General features: G+C 48.3%; 1 protein-coding gene across 5 annotated transcripts in view; it reads left to right on the forward strand.

Annotated features, from left to right (window-relative positions):
- Syt6 (synaptotagmin 6) overlaps nt 1-25,082 on the forward strand; it is a 60,095-nt gene that overhangs the window by 31,906 nt on the left and 3,107 nt on the right. For 3 of the 5 annotated variants that reach the window (XM_021158261.2, XM_021158259.2, XM_029474790.1), the window contains exons 4-6: nt 13,827-13,947; nt 18,472-18,643; nt 19,959-20,109. In XM_021158261.2, coding sequence (XP_021013920.1) covers nt 13,827-13,947; nt 18,472-18,643; nt 19,959-20,109 — 444 coding nt within the window. Of the gene's footprint in view, nt 1-13,826; nt 13,948-18,471; nt 18,644-19,958; nt 20,110-23,909; nt 23,978-25,082 lie in introns of all 5 variants that reach the window. The other 2 variants (XR_003836156.1, XR_003836155.1) reach the window with 1 other exon arrangement.

Raw genomic sequence — 25,082 nt, forward strand, 5'->3', positions numbered from 1 at the left:
GTCACCTGCTCACCAGTGGGTGCCATTAACTGGCTCTGGCAGAACATGCGGCCTATAATTTTTGGAGGCGTTACAATAATGGAGCTAATTTGGCATTTCATCATGTCCTCCCGGGCAGGCTCACAGGAGGGGGAAGGGAGGCCTGCGGCCTGCTTCAGAGCAAGTTCTCGGTGAAGAGCCCTATCGTGATAGCTTCAGGATTCTAAGCCCTTTCCCTCTGTCTTTATCTTCCTTTGCTGTGCCCACCACTTCCCTCATCCCATCTTCCACCTAGGAAACTCCTCCTGCCCCTACCCCCCGCCCCCAGCCCCCAGCAAAACAGCTGCTCCTTCCTCTTCCACACGCTGACACATGCATAGGACACACCTGACCCCTCAGCCCACGGGGCAGGCAGATGGGACAGCTACCCAGGAGTACAGAGCCACCACCTGAGCTGACATGGCAGGAAAGACGGCAGTTTACAAACCACACGCTTGCTGCATAGAAGAGATGGTTTGCCTGTGAGTGGCTGGCCAGGCCCTCCCTGTGGCTCTCTCATACACTTCAGAAGCAGGGCCTGGAACACCTGCCTAATAGAGAGCTACCTCAAGCATGGCCAGCACGGCTGCGGTCTGAGAGCTGCAGAGGAGAGACTTTTAAGTTACACCACTGGGAAATAGGAGCGCAAAGCCCAAGAGCATCTTCTCAGGTTATTTATACTCCCACCTCCTTTGTAGTTTACTCTACAGCCCTCTCCCTTTGAATAGATAAAAGGCTCCTCAACAAACCCCAAGTCGAGAGCTAATTGGTTATAGCTATCTGTGAGTGCAGGTGAAAGCCACTCAAAGGCTGGAAAATTTTAAAACCAAGGAAACGGTTTCTTTTAGAGAAAACTAGATGGAGCAAACACGGATCCAGGACCCAAGAACGGTGATGTATGCCTGTAATCCCAGCACTTACAGGAGGATCAGGAATTTAAGGTCATCCTCTTCTACAGAGTGAATGCAAGGCATCTTGACCTACATGAGACCCTAGCTTAGAAAACAAAAGGAAGAGAAATAGATATGGGCTTTTAAAAGCATAATGGCACAGTTACGATGAAGCAGTGGATGGTACCTAGGCGAAAAGCGTATAGGAATCCTTGGGAGCCCCGGCTAGGAGACCAAGGATGGCTTGCTGTGCTTCAGGGTGTCTGGAAGAGTCTTGTGAGCTGAGACTGGAGGAGCTGATGAACTATTTGTCCCCTGCTGCCTAGTGACGTGACCAGGATTTTCTTGTTTTAGATTACAGAGATCTCACTATAAGGGAATGAACTCTAAGAGTGTGACATCTTCAACTCTCCTAAGAAGCCAAGTAGGGATGGCAGACTATGTCCTTGTTCCTCCTCCAGACCTAAGAAAGCAAAGCCCAGCTCCATGGGAGACGAGGAGACAACACTTGACTTGCTCAGAGCTTCTTCACTGATGAGTTCTTTGCCACAATTCAGGTAGCTGCACCCCAACAGCTCAGGTGGGGAGATGTGTGCATAGTGTCCCAGGTCCTTCCACACAGCTGCTACATGGCCATTCCAGCTCAGACTCAGGGGTTCTGCCCACTGCTAGAAGCTTCTTCCTGTCTTCCTTGAAAATGAGGCAATGACCACAGGAACAATTTAGCATCTGAGAAAATGATGATGTCCTATATGCTTTTCATGGGAAATGACAGGCTGAAGCCAGAGTGCCACACTAGCTGTTCAAGCGAACAGGAGACAGTCCTCTTGCAGTCTGTAACACAGGATGACACTACACTAGTCTCTCGTAAGGGAGGGACAGGCAAAGACAGGCAGAAGGAGGACAAATGTTCCCAAAAAGCCTAGTGCTTCTTGCTTCCAGAACACTCAAAAATGTCACCTCCCTGGGTCCTTAGCATCCATGACTGTCAATGACCATGGACAGAAGGTGGGGTGAAGGGAGCTAAAACCTGGGCAATCCTGGGCTGGCAGGGATGATGAAGAACAGGCCTTCAGAGTTAACATCTGAAACCAAATTTAAACGTAGCACTCAGGCCTTAGCAAGTTATTTAGCTCCTGAGTCCCAAGACACAGTGCCCGTGAGAATGGGTTCCTCCGAGTGAAATGAACTGAATCCATATTCATCTCTCTGTGTGCTCTCTAGCTGATGTTCCACAAATGTAAATTCTCTCTCTTTTGACTTTGACTTTTATCATTTTAAAAAAAATGGTTAAAAAGAAGTAGAAGAAACTTCAAAATACTGGCCAGACTATCCTTATTCAGTTGGTTCCTCAAACTCAGAGGTTCTAAACCAGTGTGGGTCACAACCCCATGGGGGTGTCTCATAACCCTATCACAGGGAGTTGCCTAAGACCATCGGAAAACATAGATTTTTACATTACGATTCATGATAGTAGCAAAATTACAGTTCTGAAGTAACAATGAAAATAATTTATGGTGGGGTCACTATAGCATGAGGAGCTATCTTAGAAGGTCATAGCATGATGAAGGTTCAGAGTCATGGCTCGATCTAGTGGCGACAGTTGTCAGTTTCCTGACTCCCCTAGCGCTTGCTGGAACACAGATACCTGCGCTCTGCCCACTGGTGAGAGGTGATGCTGATAAGTTCCCCACGCTCCCCACGCTGTTCATCAAAGAAGCACACCTGGGAATTATCACACTAATTACATCATAATAATTAAATGTGCCATTCTCTCACTAAAAATGAACTCCCCAGCATACCTCATGGTGCACGGGTTGAGGCCCAGGGTGACACAGGACAAGCTGCTTTCCATGGACCAGGTCCAGCTGAGGCTTCAGTCGTCAGCACTCTTGGTAAGCCCAACAAAGGAGAGGCTCATTTAGGATCATCATCTCTGCTCTGCTTGGTGTCTGATGCCTTTGGTTGCAACAGTGATCCCAACAGGGTCTGAACCAACAGCCGCAGAAGCTGGCCTCTCCCTTTCCCTATAAACTGAGAATATGTTCATCACTTACATATCTGTTTGTGCACCTAGACCCTTCCTTCAGAGATTCTGGTTCAGTGGCTCTCAGAGTCCACTTGGGAATCAATCCCTTGCCCATTAAACAACAACAACAGCAACAACAACAAAGCAATAAATAAATGAAACTATTTCCATTTGGAGTGTGTGTGTGTGTGTGTGTGTGAGAGAGAGAGACAGAGACAGAGACAGAGAGAGAAAGAGAGAGAGAGATGTGTTTGTGTATGATGTCTATGGGCATGTGCATGTCATAGTGTATATGTGGAGGCCAGAGGACAACTTTGTAGAATTATTTCTCTTGCCTTCCACCTTTACTTGGGCTCCAAGTTTACTTGGGTCATCAGGTTTAAACAGCAAGTGCCTTTACCCACTGACCCATTTTCCCAGCCCTAAGTTCCTAGTTCTTGAAGTGACCTTCATGTAGAAACCATGCCACTGGTGAGGAACACCCTGTGACTTTCTCTTATCCCGCACTCCCGGGGAGACCAGCAAAAATCCAGAGTTTTGCATATGCTAAGCTAGTGGCTGACCGCTGAGCTGCATTCCCCAGCCTACTATCAACTGTTCTTTGTCACTTTCTTAGCCAGGCCAGAGCCTTGCAATATGGACTTGCTCACTGGTACAGCATGTGGAATGTACCAGGCACCATGCTGACTCAGTACTGGGAATTCGGTGGTGAATAAAACATAGAATCAGGACCAGGATAAGACCAATGAAACAGCTGGAGGGAAGACATGTCAGGGGCAGCCATTCTCTGCGTTTGCATGAGACTAAGAGTAGGTATGTAGTTGACCTTTGTCTTCACCGTTCTGCCTCTCTCTTATCCTGGTAAGTCCCTGTCCATTAGAGCATACACCAGAGGGAATAGAGTGTGCAAAGTCCTGAGGCATGGGAAGAACAAGAAAGGGTCTGGGCCTAAAGACTTCGCATTATTCATGCAGGCCCTTCAGGTCTTTGATAAGCGTTTGGAACATTTCTCCAAATGCAAAGTGTGCTAGTTATTTTTCTTAGTGCTGTGACAAAATATCTGATACAAACAAGAGAGGAGGCATTTATCCGGGCTTATAGTTAGAGCGGATGCCCCTTCGTGGCAGGGGAAGCATGGTAGCAGGCTGCTTCATGGTGGGGAGAGCAGACAGCAGCTGCTTGTTATATGGTATCCACTGGAGAGCCTGCGATGGTTATAACCTTTGATGCTTGCCCTTTAACAACACACTTCCTCCAGTCCCCTCCTCCTAAATGTTCCACGCACTTCCTAAAGAGTGCCACCACTCTATGGTCACTATGAGGGTCACTTCACATTCAAACCACAGCAGGAGGAAAGAGGCAATCCTCTTCATATGTTGAAGAATATTCTGGCACCCAGGTGGGAACAAAGGGAAACAAGGGGGTCAGGTGGGTACGGGTAGACGTGCCTTGGCTTCCTATGGCATAAGAGATGGGGAGAGGAGAGAGACTTGAGGTGAGATTTGGAGACAGAATTTGCTCAGCTTGGGAAAGAACTCAATGTAAAGAAGAGGAGTTGGGTTCCGGATAGCTTCTCATTTCTGGCTTGAGACTGGGGCAGATGGAAGAGCTATTTACCAATGAAGAGAAAACGCAGGAAACATGTAAATGAAAGATAGAAAGCTCAGCTTGGAGCATCTGTGAATTCTGAGGTTTCTGTGAAGTAGCCATGCAGTTAATGCCATGACAGTTCTATCAGCCTAGAGCAGTGATTCTTAACCTTTTTAAGGCTGTGACCCCTTAATACAGTTCCTCACCATAAACTATTTTTGTTGCTACTTCATAACTATTATGAATAATAATGTAAATATCTGATATGTAGATGGTCCTGGGTGACCCTGTGAAGGGGTTGTTCAACCCTCAAGGGGGTCTTGATCTACAGAATTGAGAATTGTTGGTCCAGAACCTAGAAGTGATGTTTGGAGGACCCATAAACCCAGGAGCCATGGCAGTGGTGATGGGGATTAGCATCATGGATGCCTGAGGGGAGAAGACATCCCAGGCCTGGGTAATGATGAGAACCCAGTGAGAAGAGGCAAAGTCTCTAGGAAGAGCCACAGAGGAGCTAGGTAGGAATAGCCCATAAAATAGGAAGGGGACCAGAGAAGGTCCAGCAAGACCAAAGGGTTCTGAAGTGAGAGAAACGGGAAACTGATAAAAACCGAAACCTTCATGGTTCCCAGCCCTAATTCTCCAAAGAGACCCTGGAGGGAGAGAAGCTGTCAAGCATGCTCCTTTGTCTTAGACAAAATAGAGCTCTGTCTATTCGCCTCCTCCAGGCAACTGTTTGGAGAAACATCACCCAGCCACCCTAGGGGAACTATCTACTTGGACATCTGTCCTCCTGCAGAGAGACCCTGTCATCACAGCCCAGTGAGGGACAGAGATCACTCACTGCTGAGATGCCACCTTCTTCCCTGGGAAAAGTGATGGCTGTCTGACAGCCACCTGGCAGGACAACATGCAGGCAAGAAATGAAGACAGATTCTCATCATTAGAGTCACTAATTTTCTGTTTACTCCTCTCTACCACCCCCATATGTCATTAATGAAAGACTGGTAATGGGAACAGATCTGAGGGGAAGCCTCCTGCCCTGGCCTCTCTTGGACAAAGCATCTTGTGCTGAAGACCCTGGCTTTAGCAGGCATTGCCTCCACCCCTTCCAGAACTCCCACAAACTGTGCTCTCCTCAAGCCCCCTTCCTCCCATGCTCTATATCCCTCCTCCCTCATCCACTCACCTTCTTGAAGTCCTTAGGAAAAGAGCTGCCTCCCCAGTGTGATTCTGACCCACATCTTCTCCAAAAGTGTATGGAACTCTGAACCTCTTGCCAATGGCAGGTTCAAAGGAGAGGCTGAGGGAGTTTCCTAGGTGTCCCTCAGGATGTCCAGATACTCAAATATTTGCCCCCCACTGATGTGTTTTTGTCTCTCTATGGGTCCCCTGAGATCAAGCATAGCCTGGGTGACCTCACTCTTGCTTCTTGCAGCTCTGCTTCCCATGACTCATTAGCTCCTCCACAGCCACAGCTCCACAGCTCTTGGCATACACACTGAGGCAGAAGTGAGAGTATTGAGTTCCTTTAAGGCACCTCTGTTCTAATGATCATTTATTCATAACACTGCAAGGGCTTTGGGGCAGAAATGCACTTGTGAGAAAAGCAAGCAGGGAATTCTGAACAAATAGAACCTGCCCCAACATCAAGCAAATAGAGCCAGCATCACAACAGATAACGGCCCATCTTCCCACCTCTGCCACCCTCCACTTTGCTGTCGGAGCCTTGGAAACCCAGGCTTGAGGGACACAGAGAATCAAACTCCCTCCCACCCCCAAGGCCTGGTGCTCACAGCAGGCATCCCCAGTTGGCACCCTGGGAAAGAGTTCCCACCTCCTTGGCTCTCTCTCTCTGCAGGAAGCCAAGCCAGCCATGCGGGTGTGGGGCGTTCTAGGTGTCGTTCACTTCCCCCGACACTAGCCCAGTCATCCAGGAGGCATTATATCCTACAGCTTTATCTTACATATATCCTGCCTCTTCTTATGGCAACTGCCACATTTGTCCCTAACATAAGAAAACACCCTCAAAACAGGCCAAGAGGTTAGAGAAGGGAAGATGACCCAAGGCCAAGTGCTGTCATCAAAAGCAATGAGGCTTCATTTCAAGCAGTGGGAAGAAGGTGATAGCATTGAGGTACAGAAGATCTGGGGAAAATTTGAGGAGGGGAGATGAGGCCGTTTGGTACAGTGCTGAAAGTGTGGGCTCTTGCGCTTCACATCCTAGCTCTGTCTGGGGTCACTTGTATCACCTTTGACATCAGTGTACCCATGTAGGAAGCATGTTTGTGTGTGTGTGTGTGTTTGTGTGTTTGTGTGTTTGTGTGTGTGTGTATCTGTGAAGGATTATTCAGCCTCTGGGAATGCCTAGGAGGGACTGTCTTGATTGAGTTCATTGATATGGGAAGACACACATCTTAACTGTGAATGGGACCACTTCCTGGACATGGGTCCTGGATGCCATATGAAGTGACCTGAGCACTGGCACTCACACAGTGCTCTCTGTTTCTTTACTGTGGATGCCATGTGATACGCTGCCTCATGCCATGACTCCCCTGCCGGGATGGATGGCTCACCTTGAACGGTGAGCTAAAATTGCCATGTCTCCCTTAAGTTGCCTTTGTTAGGATCCCTCGTTATGCAACAGGATAAATAACTGAGATGGGTGGGTACAGACGGTACCCATCCCACGAGGCTTTTGGGTGATGACAGAGCTTGATGGACATACACACTCAGGACAGGATGGCATGTAGTGAATTCTCTAGAAATATTCTGGTTTTGTGGTTGAATGTAGGGTAACTGGGGGGCGGGTAGTGGAAGGAAAATGGTGGGGGCTGGCAAGGAAGCAAGGAGGAATCTCGATGCCATTTGATTCTGTGGATGAGTAGTCTTCACTCTGGCTCCTAGCAGCTCCAAGGACGTCACTGGAGGCTGAAGGTGGAAGCTCTGGACCCCATGTTTTTCTGTTGTATTTGAGCTTTTGAATATCATTTCAGCTGAAGAAGAAGTTGCCCAGGTGTGCAAGACACATGTGAAAAGGGGAGTCATTGAAGAGTTTTCATCAAGAGGAATGATGTTCTTGGTTCCAGAAAGGACAGATCTGATGAGTGGGCAGAGGGGGTGGGAAGGCAGCAGAAGCCCCAGAAACAGTGTGGGTCAGAACCAAGACAGTGCCAAGGGAAGGGGATGCGTTTGGGGGTCTGGGGAGACCTAGAAGAGGCAGCCAAAGCTTCTATGAGACCACGTGGGAATTGCGGGCTGCTCTCTCCCTTCTCTTTGGGCCACCCATTCTTTACATATCTGCTGTAAAGGTCCCCCCACCTGCTTCCATCCCTCCAGGGACTCTGCTTTTCATGAGGATGATGCCTGAAGACTTCCTCCATCTCTCCACAGCCTCCTCCCAGCCTCTTCCTCCCTCCTTGATACACCCAGGACAAAGCCATGCACATCCCCACTCTGGGCTCCAGGCCATCAGCTCCTGGCCTGCTGCCTTTTTCCTGAGTGGTCTTCTTCCACTCTTGGCTCCTGTCTTCTCTTTAGCTTTCAAAGCTACTTTGTTTGTTACCGCCTTTCACCCCGCTCCCTGACCTTTGATCACATCACAGGCTCCCCCGTGCCTTTGGATACATCGCCTATCTTCGTCTGCATCCCCTACAATGCAATCGCCCAGACCGGTTTAGTTATGTCTCACCATCACACAGTCTTGCTCCCTACCCACCCTCTATACATACTCAGTAGCTGAGAGATGAATAGAGACCCAGATAGGAGTGGTCTTTAGTGTGGTGTCTGGGGAGAAGGCAACAGTAACTACCGAGTTTGGGACAGAAGGGACAGATGTAGAGTCTCTCATCACCTGAAGAATCAAGGGCAAAAGCCCATGTATGGGCCAAGAGGCTCAGGGATGGGCCCTGCTCCTGTTCCCACCTCATCGAGGCTGCTGTCTCCGTCCTCTCCCCTGCCACACCCTCTGGCCTTGCTTTACAGAATGTCTCATGTCCCACTGTGTCTTCATGCCCTGCAGATCCATATGCTTGGAGGGTCTTGCTTGCATCCATCTGCTAACAGACTCCTTTTAGAACCTCTCTAGATCAAGTCAAACGTCACCCCCACTGTGGAAGCCTGACCTGAAACTTCTGCCTGAGTTTAGTGCTCTCTCTACTCTCCCACATCTGGACTACAGCTCTGTTACTGTGCCTGCATTATTACACAAAGCAGCACCAACTGCCTTCCTCTCCTCCGTTTCTGTCTGGAGACCACGACGTTTCTATTATAGTAATAATTACAACAGTGAATCCATACTGAGCACTTACTCTGTGCTAAACACTAAGCCAAGCGTTTTGCATGAATCACCTTATTTAATCTTTTCAGTAACCCTAGGAGGTAGGTTGGATATTAGCCCCAAGTCTATGAAGGGTTGCATAAGTTGTATTACTCATGAATCAGAGCTAGAACTTGGCCCCAGAGCTGCCTGATCCAAAATCCTTAGTCTTGTCTACTATCCATCAGGCCCTGGGCTAGGCATGAGAGGTGGAATCAGGGAAACCAGATCCCGTTCCTTCTCGCCAAGAGCTTACAGAGGTGAGGAACACAAGCATCCATCACAGCATCCCCAAATTAATGTTCAAGTTATGTGTTGTGACCCATGCTGTGAAGAAAAAGGCACAGATACCAAGGGGCTCAGCCTTGCTTGGAGAGTGCAGCCTCCATATCTGATTCATGTGTGGACCTCAGCCCTAAACTGCAGGTCTGAGCAGAGGGGTTACTCACTGCGTGTTTCTTAACCCATCCGAGCCAATTTGGCTTCTGTCCTCCCTCCCAGGCCCCCTTGGCCCAAAGTAACTTAACAGCACTTCCTGGGTAGTGTCTCCAAGAGCCTTTGAGGTCTCCCGTGGCTCTCCTGAAAGTGTAGCGGATGCTTCTCTGCTGATGATGAGAAATTCAGACAAGCTACTTAATGACTAAGGGACTAGAAGTGTCTCTAAGAGATGGAGAAGCATCATTCTTGCTTTGCTCAGCCTGGATTCCCCAGGCAGACTCAGGGCACTGACGGACTCCTAGCCTGTTTAGAAAGCAGCATCATGAGCTCTGGAGAACAGCAGAACATTTAGGAGCTGTGAGAGCTGAAGGATTGGATTGAGAGTGTTTGGACTGCAAAGCAAGACTGCTAAGGCCTTTGAGGTGGTCAAGGGACACTAACTAGTTCAGCATCCTTGGACCATCTCAGCAGGTGACAGCTGATTAATTGGATTCTCCAGTGTGAACTCTTAGGTTTTATGGCTTGCAGGATAGATCATCAAGTACCATCCTTTTGCTTCACAAGTGAGAGAGTTCAGAGATGTAAAATGACTTGATCAAGGTCTCACAACCTATACATGGCAGAAGGACTAAAAACCTGGTTCTTTTGGCTTGTGGTTCACTGTTTTTTTTTTTCCTGGTCAGCATACTGTAGGGTTTACCACCACCACCATCATCTACCATGTCTAGAGTTATATTAAGTGCATCAAGGAGAAACACATGCTTTCATGATCTGTGGCAGGTAGCTGCTGTGGAGCCTATGGAGGCGACACTGCAATGAATATTCCCTCAGAATCTTGCTGCCCAGGCACCCTGGACCCTGAGGTCTGAAGCCTGCTGTTATTGTGGGCAGAAACCTTGGTGGGTGGGAGATATGCTGCACTTAGGACAGGTGTCTCCAGAAGCCAGTTTCCTGCTTCCCCTCCCATGGTAGCAGACCCAACCCCCTCCCAGCCTCAGTTAAGATTTCAAACCGGCTACTAGTGAACTCAGACCAGCCCTATCAGCCCCTAGGTTGGTAGAAGGGGCAGAGCTGCTCTCTGCCACCTTGTGGACATCAGTGACCTCTCCCTCACTGGAACTCATTACTAGTCTGCCCTAAGGCAGCCTCTGACACCAGGTAGAGATGAAAGCAATAAGGCCCCAGCTGGTCTGCATCCCCTGGCACCCCTGGTTTTTATTAAAGGCCAAAGTCTCAAGCACTCCTAATTAGGATAAAAGGCTGGTGAGATGTATAGAATTGGGTAGAAACCTGTGACAGAGGTCAGAGGGAGAGGAGCGAGCCATGGCCTACCAGGTAGGACAACTCAGGCAGTGGCTGGCTGGCTGTTTACCTCCCACCTCTCCATTTACTCAGAGTTAACCTATTTTGCTTTAGCAAATAATCCAGCCCTGTGTCGTCTGTCTGTGAAGTGGAACATTACTCCTTAGCCCACTGAATCACAGCAGCCAGCTTGTCAGCAGGCCCAGGGGAGAAGGACCCAGGCTGCCACAGCAGAAGCCCCTGGAACTGGGCTTTGGCCCCAGGACTCCTTTCCTTTCTGAATCGTGATGGGATTCTGAGCCTGTTCCCATTCCTGCCTGGGCCATCAGTGGAGAATGAAAGTCGCCACTGGATACAGGGTCTGGGGATTCTCTACTGCACCGCACACTGAGCACCCACAAAGCCTTCACAGTCTCCCGAGAAAGGACATCCCTGCAAACAGAGGAGATCCCTTGGGCCAGTGCTCCCTAAAAGGGAGCCATCCTTGAGAGCTGTTTGAGGAGACTCCATTTACCCTGATGTGTAGCCAAAGCCAACATCAACAAACCCGCTCTGACTCCCTGAAAGGGGTAGCTTATGAAAAAGCCATCCTACTACTGCAGCATGACCAGATGGGAACATGGTGACAGCAACCGTTTTCTTTATCTCGTATTAAAGGGCCTCCCAGAAGTCTTCCCAAGGCCCTACCTTGATCATAAGATGGATGGATACAGAGAATCCCTCCCGCCAGCATTCTTTTGGCTGAAATGCAACCATCTTTTCTCGCAGGCATCTGAGGCAGCTTGTGTGTGCTCTTTGCTGTCTCCAAAGCACAGTGGTTTGTAAGGCGGGGATCTAGCATGAAAAAGGCCTTTTGTTAGTTACTACATGGGGACTGGAGTGACTTAGCAATTCCCATGCACCATTCATCAGATATGGAATCATCTAAGCAAAGGGAAGAGGGAGAAGGTTTTAGCACAAGGAACTAAAGCTATACAAGTTATGCAGAGCAGAGGTTGGCGCACAGAAGGAATGAGATGAGGAGATAAGAAAGCAGCCGACGGCTGAAAGCCCCTCTTGATTCAGGAGCTGAACTAGGGAAGAGCTGAAGGTGTCTAAGGAGGGACATTGACATATGAATGTCTGCCACTAAAGTACTTGCTAGCCGTGCAACCTCGGGCAAGTCCTTAACATCGGGAACATTCATTTCCTCCAGTGTGAGGCAGGCACAATAGGAGCACCCACACTGTAGTGCTAGGCTAAGGCTCACTGAGGAAAGTTAGCACAGGACTCAGTGGACAAGCGAACAACACATGGCGTTGGCTCCCGTTATTATACTTAGTGAGTCTGGAACAGTTTCTGGAATGTTGGGCAGGATCAGACTCAGAGCTCTGTTAGGGAAGTCGGGAGAGATATACTTCTGCTTGTATCTCATCCCTTCAGTCAGAGATGGTGTATTATCCAGATGTGCCGCTGACCACACAGATGGACCTGGCCATAGAAGAGAACAGCTCTAAAGTTCCCACAATGCCAGGGCATAGGGCAGCTTCTGTGTCTTCTTCCCTTGAGGAAGGGTCTAGGAAGACAAGAGGCACGCCCGAGAAAGATGGCAATCCTAGCACTATCTTTGAACTGGTTATGCCTTAATATACTATGTACATGTTATGGATTTGGGGACTACATCCATTCTACCCTGAAACATGCCTCCAGCAAGCACTCAGCAAATAAGGATGGACTAGCCCAGGCTGGAGAGATGGCTTAGTGGTTGTTCTTGCAAAGGACCTGGGTGATTCCTAGCACCCACATGGAGGTGACTCACAACCATTTGTAACTCCAGTTCTAGTGGTATCTGACACCCTCTGCCCACCTTCACAGGCACTAGACACACACATGTCACACGTGCAAATATGTGGCAAAACACATACATAAATAAATCTGAAAGAAGAGGAAGAGAGAAGGAGGAAGAAGAGGAGGAGGAGCAATGAACTAACCAATGAACAGCTGGGTGTAGTCAAGGAGTCCTTACCTAGCTGAAAATTCTAATAGTATCACCTCCCCACAGTCATTATTAAGCCCTTCTCTGCCTAACCTTTTCCCCTTAATACTTTCGACTACCTTGTTTTCCTTTTTAAATTATATACATAGTATCTATGGCCCTAATAAAATGTAATCTCTGTGAAGGCAGGGATTTTGTGTCTTTGTTCTCCCCTATGAATCAGTACCTAGCACATATCAGATGCTCAATAGATATTCTTCACAGAATAAATGGGTAGATGAATAAATACATAGAAGGACCCATCTGGAATCAGGACCACTTCAAACTCTGGCCTCCTCTCCCTCCACCTCCTCCTCCCACTAACTTACCTCTGGAGACAGTTCCATGTCTTTGACTTCTAAGCTGTCTATATCCCCCCACCCACCCCTGCCATAAGTAGGCAGAGAAAGCAATCTGGTGAGGTGCTCTCATACAACAGATGGGCGTGCTTGCTGTCTCTCTAGAAAGATGTTATGACTTTCTAGGAAGGGACATTTTCTGCTCACAAGCTTCCAGGGATCCCTCGGCAGGATGCTTCTGGGGTAGGAGAGGCAACAGAGCGTGTGTGTATTGCTGAAGAACCATCACGTTTAAGGGAGGATAACAAACTGGATGTGAGGCGGCTCATGAAACACAGGACGGTCAGTGCACATCTGGCTGGTTGGCAGCACGGCCTCGGCAGGGCATCAATTCTCTGCACGTCTACTTCTAGACAGGAAGACAGAGCCCGAGGCCAAGGCAGCCGGGTGGTGAAAGACAAATACGCTGAGAAACAGAGCAGAAAAGAGTTGCAGATGTCCTGGAAGGAGGACAATCTGGGGACTGGAACGTGTGTTCTGACCACGTGACTGGACAGGCAGGAAATCAGAGGGTCAGCAACAGGCCAAGGACTCATGAACCACCAAGGGTCTGCAGGCAATGATGCTCAGAGAGCCAGTGTCCAGAGCAGGACCAAGGATAGGGCCAGAGTCTGAGTAGAAGCAAGAAGGATGGGCTGGAGAGCAGAGCAAGTTCGAGGTCAGCCTCAAACTGATCTCAAAATTTAGAAGAGAAGGAGGAGGGAGAAGAGGAGAAGGGGGGAGGAGGGGGAGTGGGAGAGGGAGGGGGGAGGAGCATCATGGTAATCACCAGTCCCTTGGGTCTTAAATACATTCACCACTATAGTTCCAAACATTTTGAGCCATTGTAAGTACCCCTCACCTGCTCTCCCATTTGCTTCTTTTGCAGGAAAGTGTGGACTTGGGAGAGATCATGTTCTCCCTCTGCTACCTGCCCACAGCAGGCAGGCTCACCCTCACAGTGATCAAGTGTCGCAATCTCAAAGCAATGGACATCACCGGCTACTCAGGTACCTCTCTAACCTCCGGGGTTAGCACTGGGCCTCCCCGAAGTCCAAACAGTAGGATTTAGAAGAATGTTCAGGAAGAAAGGGCAAGAACTGCCACTCTTCTTAGGAGGCAAACTGCCTGCATCTGATTTCCACCTCTGCCACCTCCTGCCTATGTAAAGATGTGGTTTCTGGACTGGTGCTCTGCCGCTATGCGGGCATAGATCTGCGATAATTGAATTGAAAGAGGGAAAGATTATTTGGCTTACAGGTTCAAAGGTTTCATCCCAGAGTCATTTGACCCTCTTGTTTGAGGGTCTTTGGTAGCACAGTATGTCATGGCAGGGACACCTGTAAGGGAGCCTGTTCCCTCATGTCAGCTAGGAAACAAGAAGAGAAGGTGTGGGGCCAAGGTCCTACTATCTCTGTCTCCAGGAGCCTAGAGTTCCCACCTTGACTAATGCCACAGGCTGGGACCAAGTCTTCAATATCCTTGAGGGATAATCAATATTTAAACTGTAGTGGCTTTTTTTTTCAATCTGAAAAGTGGGCATGTTAACACTATCCACTGGTCAGATTCAGAATATCTGCACCAATCCACGCAGTTGTAGGTACTGGGTAAATACGATTCTTATTAGGGTTATTCTTGGAGGAAGGATAGTCCTCCCAGCTCCTACAGAAATTATATAGAGTTGGAATGTCAGTGTTAGAAGGTTCATCCAGGCCTGGAGCAACAGTCTGCATGCTAAGCCAAAGGAGCGAATGCATTGGAGAGCAAAGTGCCTTTGTAGTCAAGTATTTGGTGTATGTGTGCACGCGCATGTGTGTGTCTATGTGTCTGTGTGTGTGTGTGTGCTTCTGCAAAGCTCCTGCATTGGCCTTAATACCACAGCAACTGATTAGAAATCTAGTGCAGTCCCAGCCATGGGGAGATGCTTGTGTGAAGGCAGCTGCAAAAACCTGCAGGTCTGACATGGTACAAAATGTTTGATCCCCTCCCTACAAGAGCCAGGTCCATAGCACATGCTGGAAAGAGTGCTTGTTTAGCATGAGAAAAACCCTGGCTCAGTACCGGGAGAAAATAACAGAAAAGAGGAAAGATGGTGATGGTGGCCCAGCTGAAAACCTCTGGGCCCAGGTTTGCCCCCATGAAGATGGAGAAAGGGGTTTGGGGCTAGGAAACTGAGTTTTGTTTTGTTTTTTAAAATATTTTCAAGTCCCTGCTTTAGCCTCCAACAGTCGCTGCAGTGATCACTGCAGCAGTCCAAAGCCTTCAGTGAGGGCCCCCAAGGTCTCCCCCCCAATACACACACACACAAACACACACACACCAGCTAGCTCACATCAGGATGCAGCAGAGAGCATCAGGAACCTCTGCTGACATGGAGGAAAAGCTCTCAGGCAACAGCAAGCCAGCTTCCCCCAAATACAGCCAATGTAGATTTCATTTTAATACCAAAATAAGTGCACACGAGGACAGAAATTCACTAAGGACTCTTGAGGCGGCTGAGGGAAATAGGATTTTGCTGTCCCAGTCCTCAAGACTGTCTTCTCTGTTGTAATCAAATTGATGTGCTGGAGTGTGATTCCGAGTGAAGCCATGGGCAATAACAGGGGCTGCTGTAAATCAGAGGGTTTGGGAGGGTGTGTGTGAAAGGATTGTTTTTGATGTTAAGTTCTAACCCCTCCCTTCACAGCTTTCTCTCTTCCCTCACTGGGTCTGGACTCTCATGGTAAATCTTATGTTAAATCTGGATTCTGTAAATGCAAGGGCCTCCTTTGCATCAGTCTCTGGATCAATACATGAAACACCATAAGCATTCATTAGGTATGAACTAATGAATGAATGCGTGAACAGTGAATGAGTGAATTTATATACATCCTACACATATAACCCAAGGCGATGATGTAGAAGCCAGCATCCCAGGGCACCCCATGCTCTCTTGTCCCTTTGTGAGGTTGAGGTTGTCATTCACTGCCTTCAGCCCAGACAGGTCTGCCATTGGACTAGCATGGAAGGAGATGTACAACTGTACTGACCTCCAAACCCGAGGCTCTTCCTAGACTCTTTGCTCGAAACTAGCCCACAATCAACTATCTAAGTCTATTTCTGAGAGTCACAACAATAAAAATGGCACAAAAATAATATAAAGACCAGTATGCTACAAAAGTGTGGGTTAACCCTTTTGTCCTCACTGCCTCTGATTTATATTGCTCTGTCTCTAGTGATCAAAAGTGGCATTGGAGTCTGACCTGGGATCAGTTCCTATGCAAATCATTTAATCTCTCGAAGCCTCCATTTTCTGCCCGTAAAACAGAGCTATCAATGATAAACATTTTACAGTGTAGATGTGAAGTAACCCTGATTAATGACATTTCTTAGAACAGAGTATGTTCCAAATGCTGAGTTCTGATGGCTCCCACACAATGAGGCAGGAATACAGTGCTGGGCTTAGGTCCCTGGCACTGAGGGCATCATAGTGAGGAACAGACCTCAAAGATCATCTGGGGCCACCATTCCACTGAAAGCCACAAACATTTCCCCGAAGCATGCTGGGGAGCATCATCTCTGATCTCTGATTAGCCTCTCGGATGCTGGAGAGAGCTTGGCTCCTGCAGAAAGAAATCTCACCAAACGATGTGGACCAGATATTCCTTATAGGAATGGACAGAGTTGGAGAAGAACACACTGGCCCAGTGGCTCATGGGACAAGTGGCTATGCCTATGTTTCCCTTACATGGAAATGTGTTTCTGAATGGAGTGTCTGGGACCAGGAATAGAAGAGGAACAAGTAGCTGCAAATGTAGAGACATGTTCTAAAACAATATGTAGATGGAAAGACTTGAATATTCAAGATGAGTTTGGGGGCTGGCTCTTTTCCCCGTGGTGATCTGAACATCGTCGTCCTAAGGGGTAGCCACGGGGAAGGAAACCAGACAGCTATATCACACAGACCCTCAACACTCCTTCCTTTTTACTAAATGCTCCCCTGAGTGGGGGGGGTCCTGAAAGTATATAGTCAGAGATAGGAGGTTGATTAAATTCCTCGGAGTCTCCCCAGTTCCTCCATCAACCCAAGTGTCCCTGTGGCTACGGCACAGCTGCCACTGTCACTCTGGTGAGTCAGTAGCTCACTGGGTGTCTGTAAGAATGCTCTCAAGGCTTGGACCTTGGCTGGGTTCATCTCTCAAGTGTATAGCTTCTCTCGTTTTTACTCTAAGTGTAGCCTTCATCTGCCCTTCCCCCAACACGATGCCAAACAGTACGAGGCCCGGTGGGTGCTCAGGGATCCAGGAGGCACTACCACGTACCTCAGAACTACAGAGCCAGGAGAGGGGCTACTTTAGCTCATTCCTCCTGACAGGTTCACATGAGCCCTGGCTTCTGGACAAGAAGGTGTCTGAGCACATCACAGTCTCAAAGCTATTATTGCCTGTAAGTTGTCCTTTTTCCTGAGCAATGCGGCATAAATACTAATTATGACGCGACTGAGACACCTGTGCTATGAGATATAATAGGTGTCTCTTTGTTTGGATGAGTAGAAAATTTCAGGGTAGAAAGATGACCATGAACTACCCATTCAGAAAGCTAAAGGGGAGAGAAGATTAGACGGTACATGGAAGCTTAATAAAAAGACATCTCTTTGCAGCATGGAGAGAATCCAAGATCCCACTGAGAAATAAAATGTCAGCCAGCTGCCCTGAGTCTGGGGGGCGGGGGCACCTAGCTCACTCTCCTGGCCACAGTTCTCTTGCTCCACCGCTCAGAAGTGACCAGGAAATGGCCTCTGGGGAAGCAGCAGGCAGGGCCACTTCCCTGCTTCCTGATTCCAAATGGAAATGAGATTACTGGGACAGTGGACCCAGAAGCATGTCTTCTAGCAGGAGGACAGGAGCAGCAGTGTGACTGATGCTGTATCCTTCTGACATGGTCCCGGGCCCCACCACATCCTATTTTTACCCCCTTTATCCTTTGGTTAAAAAGCTGGCAAGACTCCAGAGGAAGTGATTCTGTATACGAAAAGAAACAGCGCTTTTGTTAGCTCCAGTGCTCTTTGAGTTCTCCAGCCAAAGAGAGTGCAGCTGAGATTTAGGGCTGGGAACTACATAACTGTTGACAAGAGTCTTGTCTAAATTGGGGCTAGTTTTCCTATTAGTGACACACCATTAGGCACCCTCCCAAGTATGCAAAGGTAGCTAAAGACCGAGTTTATTAAGTGTGGATCGTCCTCGGAGACAGGTTCGCTCCATAAATACAAGGTGACTTAATTATGTTAACCCACGGATCCCATCTGATGAGCAGCAGTAGGCCCAGGGACTCCGTCTCTCTGTGGCAAATGCCATTCAAGAACATCTGTCTAATAATGTCTCACACCTGTCATCTCAGCACTTGAAAAGGCTAAGACAGGTAGATGGTTGTGAGTTTGAGGCCAGCCTGGGCTACAGAGTAGAACCGGTGTCAAAAACCAACCAAACAACCAAACAACTGCAACATCCAAAATCAGTTTAATCTCTTATCTTTTCACACCGCCCTCATCGACACAGATCCCTATGTCAAAGTATCCCTACTGTGTGATGGACGGAGGCTGAAAAAGAAGAAAACGACCATAAAAAAGAACACCCTAAACCCTGTCTACAATGAGGCCATCATCTTTGACATCCCCCCAGAAAACATGGATCAAGTGAGCCTGCTCATCTCCGTTATGGACTATGATAGGTAGGTGCCTGTCCCTCGGGATGTGGTTACTCTCCTCCAGTGCAGTATAGGGACCCTTGAGCCATGGCTTGGGACCCATTGGCTTCAAATATGACCCCACTTAGGAAAGACATAGGAATTTGAGAAAGTGTATGGACCATCCTTACTAAAAGCTACAGCTTCCCTTTCCAGCCTGGGGTAATACTGCTTATCAGCCCTCCTGCACTCATTCCCGGCCACTTCTTTTCTTCTATTTACCACCAAGTGCCATCCATCTTCTGCCCTTTAAGATGCCTCTCTAGCATCTCCTCTCCCACAGGATGGCTATGAAGCTCCATCACACTCCACCCTAAGTCAGCCACCAGACTCAGGATACATCTGCCTGGATGCTTTCCTCCTGGTCTTGCCCATCTGAGGAACCATCCCTGGCTCCCATTGCACAGACCTCCCATAATCTGGATCTGCAAAATCACCACAAATAACCACCCCACTACGTCCTCTCCTTTTTCTTCTCTTTTTTTTGATGCTTCCTTTTGAAGGCTTGCTCAGAAACATTTTCAGCTACTCCGCCTGCCATGACTCTTCTCCAAGTGTCATTTTAGCTGAAGGATACAAAAATTACACAATAGCATCCCAACCCTAGGTTTTTAATGCAACTTCTCAGGCATGGTAGGTGCTTGACTAAGGTACTTGAGAGACGATTTGTGTGCTTGCTGAGTGAATAAACTACAGCCTACACAATAGTGGTATGGAGAAATGACGGTCAGAGCTGGTTGGTTTATTTCCAAGTGCTGGGATCTCCAGAGAGATTGTAACATGCTTCCCAAGTCAAATAAGGGAAGAGACACTCTTAATACCCAGTTGGGCCTCCTGCTACTGTTTCCTGAGATTGCAAATAGATTTGTAGCCACTTCTTTAAGTTTCTTTGTAGCCACTTCTTTTTTTTTTTTAATGTTTCTTTTTAAAATATGCATATAGGTATGTGTCTTTCTGTGGGTTTGTGCCCATGAAGGCCAGCAGAGGGCACCAGATTCCCCAATGAGCCACCTAACGTAGGTGCTGGGAACCGAACCTGTATCCTCTGCAAGAGCAGCCCACACTCTTAACCACTGAGCCATCGCTCCAGCCCCTGTAGCCACTTCTTAAGTTTCTTACTTTACTTAAGAGGTTGGGCAAAGCCTCGGGGTCACTGGCAGGCTAACACTCTGCTGATAAACACTGGTTTCGGAGCACACGATTCTGAGTTAGATGCACTAGACAGAGCCCCACCCCCAAAAGACAACTTTCTGGGAGCATTTTGAATGGCCACTGCTAAGACCTTTGTTTCCTCCCTCAGAGTTGGCCACAACGAGATCATAGGAGTCTGTAGAGTGGGGATCAATGCTGAAGGCCTCGGCAGGGACCACTGGAATGAGATGTTGGCGTACCCACGAAAGCCCATTGCGCATTGGCACTCCTTGGTGGAGGTAAAGAAATCCTTCAAAGAGGTGGGTGAGGTTGCCTGGCCATTGGCATGTTTACTGCATGGTGGCGTGGGCTGAAGAATGGCAGGCGGCTGCTCTTAGTCCTTGGCCTCTTATGGAAAGGGGGCATGGGGAACCTCTAGTGTATAACATGGTATACAAGTATATACAATGAGGAAGGAGATGGATGCTGCCTGGCAAAAAGTTCCTGACTGTGAGCATTTTATAAGTCATGGTGATGAGGCTAGGGATGTTGTAGTTCATTTGGTAGACTCCTGACCTAGCATGCATGAAATCCTGAGTCCAACCCAGTACTGCCTAATGTTAGGTGTGGCAGCACACATTATAACCCCAGTGTTTGGCAAGAGGATTCAAAGCTTAAGGTCATTTTCAGCTTCATAGCAGGTTTGAGGTCAATGTGGGCTACACAGAATCTAGTCCGAAGAAAGAAAGAAAGAAAGAAAGAAAGAAAGAGAGAGAGAGAGAGAGAAGAAAGAGAGAAAGAGAGAAAGGGAAAGGAAAGGAAAGGAAAGGAAAGGAAAGGAAAGGAAAGGAAAGGAAAGGAAAGGAAAGGAAAGGAAAGGAAAGGAAAGGAAAGGAAAGGAAAAAGCCCAAACTTCAAAGGCAATATCATGTTCTTAATGAAAAGTAAGAACTTTGAAGAAGTCTTCCCAGCAGTCCACTGTGCCAGGCTTGAAAAGCTTTCACAACACTCCCTGGTCTGCTCAGTCCTGTACAAGTAAGCCCCAGAGGGTGAGATCAGAATTGGCTAGAAATCCCAGTTAGAACAGTAAGTTCTCCGAGGCTCCAGACAGCTACCCCTTGGCGGTTTTCACCTCTTAGATGAGCTAGCCAATGAACGCAGTCGGCTGTGCTGCACATTGTCTCTTACCATCACTGGGAAAGAGAGTATGGTGTCAAGGTGTCACACCTTCTAACTAAAGCTGGAGGCCTGCGTTCTAACAAAGCTGGGGCTTCAAGCTTGCTTTCCCGAACCCACCACTCCCCTCTCAATGGCAGCTTTGAGGAATATGTATTGTCTATCCCACTTGTTCCAAACCCACAGATGGAAGCTCCTGTGATCTGTCACCTTGGTGGTCCCCAGGACTGCTTTTCCTCAAGTGTGTTGGGATGCTGGGGTGGTCAGTCGAGCCTTCAGCTTCATTTTCAGTATCTCATATCCAGCCCGTCATGGAAAACTGGATGATGATTCCTTCCTCTTAGCAGACATCCACTAAGTCTAGACAACTGTGCAAAAATAGAAAACAACACAAAACTGCAGAGTTCTCTCTTCTGCCACCATGGCCTTTAAGAGCATCTCCCCTTTCCACTCTGATCAGAAAAGGCATGGCACAGCCGAGGTCCTGCAGATCCCCTTCCCTTCTCAGAGTGGGTACAGCAATTCCCACCATGGTTTGAGGGGTTGTCCCAAGGAATAATGAAGGCTTATGGGATTAGATGTGTTGGAATCTGTTGGAGATAGTGGCTTCCAGGGAGCCGGACTAGTCAGTCAGCTTACCTCCCCAAGTCCTGAGGCAGTATCAAGGATCTAGAAAGAGGCTACAGATCCTGTCAGTTCAGGTCTTTCCTTCCACTCTTGTGGCTGTGGCTTTTCAGTGAGCCCAGTCTCCTCCCTTTGTAGAGCCCTGCCCTCTCAGCCAGAAGTCACTCCTCACAGTGTGATGGAGGTCCCTACTGCGGTCACAAATAGGCATGGCTAGCCAGCCTGAAGCCACTCTGACACCTCACCAAAGTCCATGTGGATTCAACCTAGGGATGGACTGTCATGCCTTAATTCCAGCCCCCCATCTGTTTTAATATTATGGAGACACTTGAGAATAGACTAAACATATAAATAAATTCACCAGTTTCAGGTACTTTGAGGGCTTGACATGGAATGTAAGCTAGGAGACCTTTGGTGGGCTCTGACACTTCACTGCTCTCCTCTGGTCCTTGGTTTTCTGGTTGATAAATGAGAGGATAAGACACTCACATCTCAGCTTTTCTCATCAATTGCTGACCCTCAGTGGTAAACAAGCCCGGGAACCTACATGCAGAACCGTGGCCACTTCTCTAAGGTTGACTCTGAAATAGTGGGCCACCATTTCCAGGCCCTTCTACCAGCCTCTGACAATGAAAGAAGCCACTTGGAGTGATGGGCCTTGATCCTGGAATCATGATGAATACTGTCTAATTAAGCCAAATAATTGATTCCAAGGGTCTTTTCTTTGAGAAACTCCAACCGGCTAGCCCAGCTGACAAAGGCAAGAAAGATAAAGTGGTGTGAAGCCCTTGAAAATGAATATTTGATGAGACAGTAACGGGAAAGTAACTGTATATGGAAAACGAAAAAGAGATTAAATTGATTCATATCCTTTGGGTTCACTTTTTTTCTTTACCTGGCAGCGTGGAGCGCGGCCCTCCCCCACCTGCTCTCCTCTGATTCTCTCCTTGCTGGCAGATTGCTTCTCTGTGAGGAGAAGCTGAAATGACATTTGTCTTGGCAACTTAAGGATTTCGGGCAGTATGCAACCGTGCGTGTGGTTTCTACTGCCCCTCTTAACACCTACAGTCTAAGTACCTTTATGAAACATGACTACAACCTCATCTGGCTAATATGACCCTAGTCATTCTGTGTCCCTGGGGTTCCTTCCTCCTATATCTCCCCCTACCTTGCCTTCTTAGGGGCTCCATTTAGTTTGAAACTCAGATCTTGTTTGAATAACCCATAAAGAAACCATCCCACCAGGCGTGGTGGCGCAAACGTTTAATCCCAGCACTTGGGAGGCAGAGGCAGGCAGATCTCTGAGTTTGAGGCCAGCCTGGTCTACAAAGTGAGTTCCAGGACAGCCAGGGCTACACAGAGAAACCCTGTCTCATAAAAACCAAAACCAAACCAAACCAAAACAAACAAACAAAAAAAGAAACCATCCCAGCTTTTGGGATGATAACTGCCCTGATCTCTATGAAGCCCTCCATGTTTGTCCCACTCACATGGGACATTTCTTTTTTTATTAATGAGAACAGAGAGCACCACACGCGCTCGACTGTTTGGGGTTTAAAATTAAGGTTGAGGGAAACAAATTAACTGGAAAGGTATTTTTCCCTGCTGGGATCTCTCATGAATAAAAATCCATTAAACTGTAGCAAGTGTCCTTCTCTCTGAGTGCTCTGTGTCATTGTTACCCATGCACACAGAGCTGATGTGGCCAGTGACCTTGTTCAAGGTACATCATTCACAAAGGGCCATGTTCGGACCACCTGACATAGATCTTCGAGATCTCGCCTGGAACATGACCCATTTCAGGATAGCAAAGGACCTGAGAGGGTCACAGCTGCTCCAGAACAATGAGCCCCACGTGTGCTGGGATGGGGTCTCTGCTATTTCAGAGCCACCTTGGTAAGCCTGCTGAATCATTCCCATTGCCCATGAACCCCATCTCTTCCCTTTGTTTATCATCACAGGAAAACATCAGGGGCTACGAGGGGAGCCCTCTTCATTTGTTCCTGATAGTTACGCTCTGTGTGACTGCTCTCTGGGCTGTTAGAGAAAGGACAAGGGTACATGGTATAGCCATTTCATGTTTTCTGTTCTGACCCAGCCTGTGGGTCAGATTGTTTAAGTGGCATGTTTACTCAGGGGAGAAGCCCGCAGTGACTGTCTACCTTGTACTGACTGGAGGTAGTAAGGGAGAGAGATGAAGTTTCGCTGAATGAAAGCACAAGGAATCATCTTATGTCACCTTCCGGTTAAGAAGCACTGGAGTCAGAAGTCTCAGGGGGCTCAAGATCCAGGCATTTATGTATCTAAAATATCTCACCAGGGGACCCCTCGGTTGTGATTTCATTCACGTGGATGCTGCAAGCGGAGACACAGCCACTGGAGTTAGGAGTAAGTACCTGGTGTGTGCCTGAAGAGCTTAGCTTTCCTATCACACTCTGTGTCTCTTTCCTCCCCTAGTGGGTGGTCACAGGCCAGCACAGTGGCACACAGTGGCAGGCTGGAGTAGAAAGCTCAGTGAGTAGGAGGTGAAGAGACCCAACTGGGTCCAGGCTCCACCCCTAACGGCCTGTATCTCGACTTCGCGGTGTCTCTGTTTGCTTACTTGGAAGAGTAAGAAGGTTACACTGGGTGATGTCCCAGATTCACCTCTAGTTCTGACACACTGAGATTGCTCAGGTCAGGCGCGTGCCATGGCTGTCATCCACACCTACAGCCCTCAGTTGGTTGGAGAAGCCTTCCGTGAGCCTGCACGGGGAGCACTAATGAGAAGGTGGCCCTTGTGGGTTCTCCTTGGCCGTTTCCCTGTACTGTGCAGGTGATGCTGAAAGACAGACGCTCTGCTTCTCAGGCAGCTCAGCTGTGTCTGGAAACTGCTGAGGAAGGGGAATGCTGTCCTCCTGGATTCACTTCCGCAGTCATCTGAAGGCATGCTCCCTCAGCTCCATCCCTCATGAGAAGCAGAAAGGGGCTGAATTTGTGGTTTAGAAAGCCATCTTGACTACTTAGCGCCCCCCCCCCCGGCCCCCGAGCCCTTCGGGTGATGGTTCTACCCAGCCCACAAAACAGTGAATGAGCAGTGGACAGCCACTCACTTTGAAGTTAGAGCACTCCCAGATAGGTCAGGAGTATGCATGGGGTCAGATCTCAGAAAGCATCACTTAGCTATGGCTAGCTTTTTCATCTGAAGAAAGGTCGAATGGATCCAGGCACAGGTCCATCATCCTCTGCCCGCTCCTCCACTCCATTATGCCTCATTACATCATCTACTTCAACAGGGCTCGGGAGGGGCACTGAGAGGAGGTGAGGAAGGAGAAAGGTATTGGAGGAGTATAGAGAGAATGGGCCTGGCTGGACTTTGTCTTCCTACCCCTTCACAAGCTGGTGCAAATGGCTCACAGGAAGCCTTAAGACTGAAGAAGAGAGCCCCAACCAAAGCAGCAACAGGGTTGTTTTTCTCCTGTGCTAACAGCTCCCAGACAAATTACTAATAATT

This window comes from Mus caroli, chromosome 3, assembly GCF_900094665.2.
Source record: "Mus caroli chromosome 3, CAROLI_EIJ_v1.1, whole genome shotgun sequence".
In the NCBI taxonomy this organism is placed as follows: Eukaryota; Metazoa; Chordata; class Mammalia; order Rodentia; family Muridae; genus Mus; species Mus caroli.